This window comes from Lagenorhynchus albirostris, chromosome 15, assembly GCF_949774975.1.
Source record: "Lagenorhynchus albirostris chromosome 15, mLagAlb1.1, whole genome shotgun sequence".
Taxonomy (NCBI): Eukaryota; Metazoa; Chordata; class Mammalia; order Artiodactyla; family Delphinidae; genus Lagenorhynchus; species Lagenorhynchus albirostris.
The window spans coordinates 53,454,219-53,460,218 of NC_083109.1; the positions used below are offsets into that span (position 1 = coordinate 53,454,219).

At 57.9% G+C, this 6,000-nt stretch overlaps 1 protein-coding gene across 2 annotated transcripts in view; it reads right to left on the reverse strand.

Moving 5' to 3' along the window:
• PPL (periplakin) overlaps positions 1–2,954 on the reverse strand; it is a 43,340-nt gene extending 40,386 nt beyond the window's left edge. For both annotated transcript variants that reach the window (XM_060123157.1, XM_060123156.1), the window contains exon 1: positions 2,833–2,954. In XM_060123157.1, the coding sequence (XP_059979140.1) occupies positions 2,833–2,894 (62 nt within the window). In that variant the 5' untranslated portion in view covers positions 2,895–2,954. The remainder of the gene's footprint in view (positions 1–2,832) is intronic.
• Between the last annotated feature and the right edge of the window lie 3,046 nt (positions 2,955–6,000).

Consider the following 6,000-nt stretch of genomic DNA (forward strand, 5'->3'; position numbering starts at 1 on the left):
CTGTCATTAGGAACCAGGGCAATGAGAGCAGCTGAGTTCACACCCAGTTTCAGCTGCTAAAAGGCTGACAAACAGAGAGGGGTGGTTTTCTCCAAGGGGGCTCTCCATTCACTAATTTCTGTTCACTTGTGCAGTCCAAAGCCCATGACTGCTGGGTGTGAAGGTCGCAAGTCCTGGTTCCTGGATCCCCTTTGCTGGGGACAGGGATGCTGACCCTCAGGCTGGGTAATTCCTATGTGCTGGGGGCATTCTCTCCATTGTTACATGTGCTCCTCCCAGCAACTCTATGCAGAAGATATTAGCACCATCCCTGCTTTGCAGACAAGGAAACTGAGGCTCAGAGAGGTTTCTGCCCACAGCAGATGTAGCAGAGCTGGGACCAGAGGTGAGGAGCTCCTAGCCTCCTCAATGCTGAATCTCACTGGCAACCCCGCCCGCCTTCCCCCAGACAGAGGAGGAGGGCCCCAGAAAACTCAGGGTGCAAGAATAACTTGGGGGTCAGCACCCTGTAACCAGCAACCACATCTTAGAGTTACAGGTACAGGGCTATGCACTCGGTAACACTCAAGAGATTCTTGTTGACAGAATTGGGCAAGAGGCAACCCCCCACCCCACAATCTGGTCCATGAACTTGTCCCCACCAAGGGGAAGGGGCAGAGGGACATGCTGGGCTTGTATGACCATGGGCACCTGGCTCCTACCCAGGGCTGTGACTGTGTGGGGCCACGGGGGTGTGATGGAAGAGTCTCTCACCCCATCTTGGGGAGAGAATCAGAAAGGCTTCCTGGAGAAAGAGATCTCTAAGCTGAGATCAGTCATTCAGCCAGGGACAGAGGGTGGCTGCTTTGGGCCAGGAGTATTGAGAGGGGTAGGACCTGTGTCCTTGCCACCCTGAGTCCCTGAAGCTGTAAAGGATGGGAATTCCTTCCTTCCTACCCTCTGCTGGGAAGGCCAAGACCCTCCCAGCTTGTCTGGATTCATTATAACTTTTGTTAGGTCCAAGCCCAGCCCTTGGGGAACCGGATGGATGGAGAGCTGGAGGAAGGGGGAGCTTGAGGGATGGGGGAGGCAGAGGGCAGGGCGAGGCTGGCCCATCTCCTGGTGTGTGGTTGTGTGTGCGTGTGTGAAGGACTGGAGGGGCCCCAGTCTTGGTGGGGGGAGAACAGAATAGTCCTCCGTGCCTGGCACGGAGCATTTGATTGTGCAACGTCTGAAAGAACAGTTCAGGGACTGGACGGGACCCCAGCTGGGTTTGAGAGCCAGCTGGACTCAGCCACAGAGGAACAGCACGCAGGGCCCTGCCCATTCCCTGGGGATGTGAAAGACCAGGGAGGCTTGTGTGTACGTGTATGTGTGTGTGTGGGGGGGGGGGCGGGAATCTTGGGAGGGGAGGGGAAGAAATGTCTTTGAGCTTGAAACAATGCAAAGGAGAGAGGGGGCAGCGGGGTCACAGGACAGGGGAGTTTCTGAAAGGACTGGAACTCAAAGAAATGGAAGGCTCACACTCCCCATGCCAGTGCCCAGGCCGCCTGCACCTGTCAGACAGGTCTGCCTGGACTGGACCACAGGGGCAGGGTGGGAGCCCAGGCCAGAGTGTCCTCACTTTCATCTGGGGCCTGGGAGGGAGTGAGGGACAGCTTTCGGTGGAGGGGGTGTCTCAGGTGAGGGCACTTTGGCGTGGATACTCCCAGGCAGGTGGGCTATGCAATTGCTGAGTTCCCCACCTGCCTGAAGCCCCTTGTCGAGAGAAGTCTGGTAAAGGCTCCCTCCCAGCTAGGAGGCCCCGCCCCATTTTCCTTAGAGAGAGGACAAGGCAGGGTCTGATTCTGCCCCCACTCTCGATCTTAGCATCTCCAGTTATGAAGTGAATACATTAGGCTTAAAACCGACGTGGGCTGCCGTTTCAAAGCAAACACATTGAGACACGTAATTCCCTTCCCAGGCAGCCCTGAGAACCCGAGGCTTAGAGACGCCACCAGTTTCGGGGCTTTGTGATTTTTCAGGGGGCAGCCACGCCCCTAAGAAATCACGGAGGGAGAAGGCCCCATCGTCTCTCAGCCGATGCGCAGACCCCGGGGCGGGTGGTGGACAAGGGGTGCCTCAGCCCAGGTTCCCCCAACCCGACCCCACACCCACCGGTTCCCCTGGACCAGGTTCTGGAGCGCAGGATGGCAGGTGCTGGGAAGTGCTGCCGCAGGTGGCACAACCCCATCAGGCGCCCCCCCCATCCCCGCCTGCCTGACGCCAGGAGCACCTGCGCGCTCTCCAAGAAGCACTGGTGAACGCCCGCCACTCAACGCCTCACGCTCCAGCTAAATTTCACGGCCCGGGTGCGCCCCTAGACGATGCTTAGGTCCCCTGCGCACCCCACTCCCCGGCCTTGGGTGTAGCGTCCTCCAGAGGACACACCACTCTCCACCCTGGCTGTGCTTCCTGGCCCAGGAGGACCCCTGGCGCAAGGGCGACCCCGCAACACCGAGGTCCCCTGTACCTCCAGCTAAGTTCCTCGCCCTCTAAGCACCCAAGCCAGTGCTCTCTGGGCTCCTAGAACTCTCCGGTGCCAAATAGCGTGTTTTCCCTCGGCGCCCCCAGCCCATCCGCATCCCCACCTTGGCGGTGCTTCCCAGCTCAAGGGTGGCCCTCGGGCCCCGCGTTCCCGCGAGTCGCGCACTCCTGGCTGGGTTCCCAGCCCCCTGGGCCTCCCAGGGCAGTGCTTCCTGCGCACCCCCGCATCCCCTCAGCCCTCGAGGCTCGGCTGTGCCCCCCACGACCTGGGCGGTGCATCCCGGCCCAGCGCGCCGCTAAGCGCGCTGCGCATGGGCGCCTCCTCACCTGCGGGTCCGAACCGTGGGGCTGTATTTGCCTTTGTTTCTCTTCTTGAAGAGCGAGTTCATGGTGGCGCTCGGGGTGGGTGGGTGGGACGTCGGGTCGCGGCGCCGGTCTGGGCACTGGGCTGCGGAGGCCCCGGCGCGCACCAAAGGGCGGGCAGCGAGCACAGGTGAGCGAGCGGCGGCGCTGGAGCCCCGACTGCTGCGCGGCGGCGGCGCTCGGTCACTACTCGCGGGGGGCGGGGCTCTCGCAGGCCACTGGCTCTCCCAACCGCTCCCGAGAAGGTGGTGCTTACCTTCCCGGAGGAGGGGCACCAGGCGGGCGGGGCTTCCAGGCTCGTGCGGCGCCGGGCCAGATCGAGTGGGGCGTCCGCTCTGGACTGGGGGTGGGGACACCGGGTCTTGTCAGGACACAGCCCACCGCCCAGCACGGACATTCGAGATGCTGGGCAGGCGGGCGGGGGCTCACTGGCCACTTTCCCGAGCGTGCTCAGTATCCCCCTCACCCCCGCGCTCCGGGCCTGGCTCCCCCCTGACTGAGGGCCCCATCTGGCTCTCTGCTGCCCCTCTTGGGCATCAGCTCTCCCTTCTCGTTGGCTGAACCCAGGTGGGTGCCCACCTCCCGGGTGTGGCAGACACTGGATGGGTCTCTATGCCTCGGATAGCTAGCGAATTACATTCAGGTGGTAGCAGTGTCGATGGCAATTGAGAGAAGGGAGCTCTGGAGTGCGCCCGCCTGAGTTCAAATCCTGCTGCTACAGTCAGCTGACTCCTTGGCAAGGCTTCTTGCCGTTCCCAACCTCAGTTTCCTTATTTGTCAAACAGTGATAACAACTGTCCTCCATCCCATAGGAGGTTCCTGTAGTTAATTCACACAAAGCACTTAGCACAGCGCCCGAAGTGCCAAGTTAGACTCAGTGCCAGCACGAGTCCAGGTTAGACCGTGGCCCTGTCGCGCCGTGTGCCGGTAGGGAAGGCTGCAGTTAGCAGACAGTGAACTGAGTCTGGAGGTGAGCCAGAGTGGGGCCCTGGCAGCGGGGAGGGTTCAGCACCACTCCGGAGGGCGCTGGGGGTTCTGAGCTCAGCTGGGAAGGAGGAACGCACATTCCCCCGGGAGATGCCAGAAGGCATTGGAGATAAGCTATGGCCAAAGGGCTCAAATGGGGAGCAATGAGGTCTGAGAGGCAGAGAAAAAGGGGCCCCCACTGGGTATCCAGAGTCCTCAGGGCAGTCCCTTCCCCAGCTGTTTTTTATTTTAAAAATAAGGAGGTGGGGCTTCCCTGGTGGCGCAGTGTTTGAGAGTCCGCCTGCCGATGCAGGGGACGCGGGTTCGTGCCCCGGTCCGGGAAGATCCCACATGCAGCGGAGCGGCTGGGCCCGTGAGCCATGGCCGCTGAGCCTGCGCGTCCGGAGCCTGTGCTCCGCAACGGGAGAGGCCACAACAGTGAGAGGCCCGTGTACCGGCAAAAAAATAAATAAATAAAAAATAAAAATAAAATAAAAATAAGGAGGTTGGTGGGGAAGTTGATGCCTACAGGCTTTTCCTGTCCCAGACCCCAGAGCATCTGAGAATAATGTCCTTTAGGCCACTGGTGTCCCTGCCACCAAAGGACTTCAGTTTTGAAGCGTTACAGAGACTTTAGGAAAACCTTATTCCTAAGGGGGCATCTGCAGATGGGCTTAAGCGGGTCTGTGGATCCTCCTACAGTTGCTTTCAAAATGTGTATGTCCAAATGTGCATTTTTGGGGGGAGGGTCTATCTCTTTCAACGGGTTCATTCATTGACTCATTCAACAGACATGAACACTCTCCCAGCCTTGGCTGCCTGGTTCTTCTGCGTTGATGAGGAAAGGGAAAAACCAAAAAAACAGCAAAGAGCCTTTCTCTTAAGGGAGGGGGAATGACACATATTAATAATAATAGTAATAATAATAATAAATTGATGACCTCAAATTGTTAACCTTTCAAAGGGGTCTGGGGACCTAAAAAGGATAAAGGACCCTGGGGGGTGCCGCAGCTCAGGATCTCCAGGGGAGTTTGTAAAATGCAGATTCCAGGGCCTTGACACACCCCCAGCTCCTGACTGGGGAGCACAGGAAGGGTCCCAGGAATCTGAACTTTTACCAAGTGCCCCTGGTGGTCCCTGGCCTCTTATGAGAAGTCAGGAGTGAGGGATCCTGCCTGCAGCTCCCCACCTGCTCAGGTGGAGAAACCTGAACAGACCTTCCAGTCAAACCTAACCTTTCTTTCCCCTCTGAACTTGGCTCTGCCTGGCTCCTCTCTCAGACGCCCGTCCTAGGCGGGGAGTTCCTCACAAGGCAGCCGAGGGCTTGAGCAATTCCCTCCATCCTGAAGGGACTTCCCTTCCCAAGTCTGAGGTTAGGACAGGGCTTGGCCGGCACCTAGAGACTGCAAGTCCAGCCAACCGACATTGGGAGCAGGTGTCAGGGAGGAGCCAAGGCTTCAGCACACAGGCTGGGCAGGCGCAGGGACCCGGGGTCTACAGAAGCCCGAACTGTGGACAAAGCTTGCTCACCCAGGACCCCTTCCTGCACCCCAGGTGAGCCAAAGGGCTCAGGAAGGAACACTGTCCATCACCCTGCTTTATAGCACAACCCTGCGTGGAAACCCTTTTCCTTCTTTCTCCTGACTACCTTTCCCTTGGAGGCTAAACCTACCTTAGGGAACGTTCATGGCAGTCGTGTTGCCAGGGAGGAGGCCCTGGAAACAACCTGCTGGCCACTGGGATCAGGGTCAGGTGGTTAAATAACCCAGGGCATATCTACACCGGGAAGACCATGCAGCTGGAAAAGAATGAGATGTCATATATGTAGTCAGGCACCAGCAGCAAAGTGTGAGGGAGAAGCAGGGAATGTATGTGCATATACACATAGAAAACTTCTGGAAGGTTCCACAACAAAGTGCTAGCCATGAGTCCCCTCAGGAGAGAAATCTGAATTTTCATTATACGCTCTTTTATAGTGTTTGGATTTTATTTTATTTTTTAAAATTTCCTTTGGATATTATTTTTATATGTACTTAGATTGCTTTTCCAATGGCTTTTTTCAGCTACTCTTTAAAAACTCATTTCAAAATGACCCAAGCCTGGCATTCCCTCTTCCCAGAGCCTTCCCTGCCGCCCTCTCCCCTGCCCCCTCCCCACTTTGTGCCC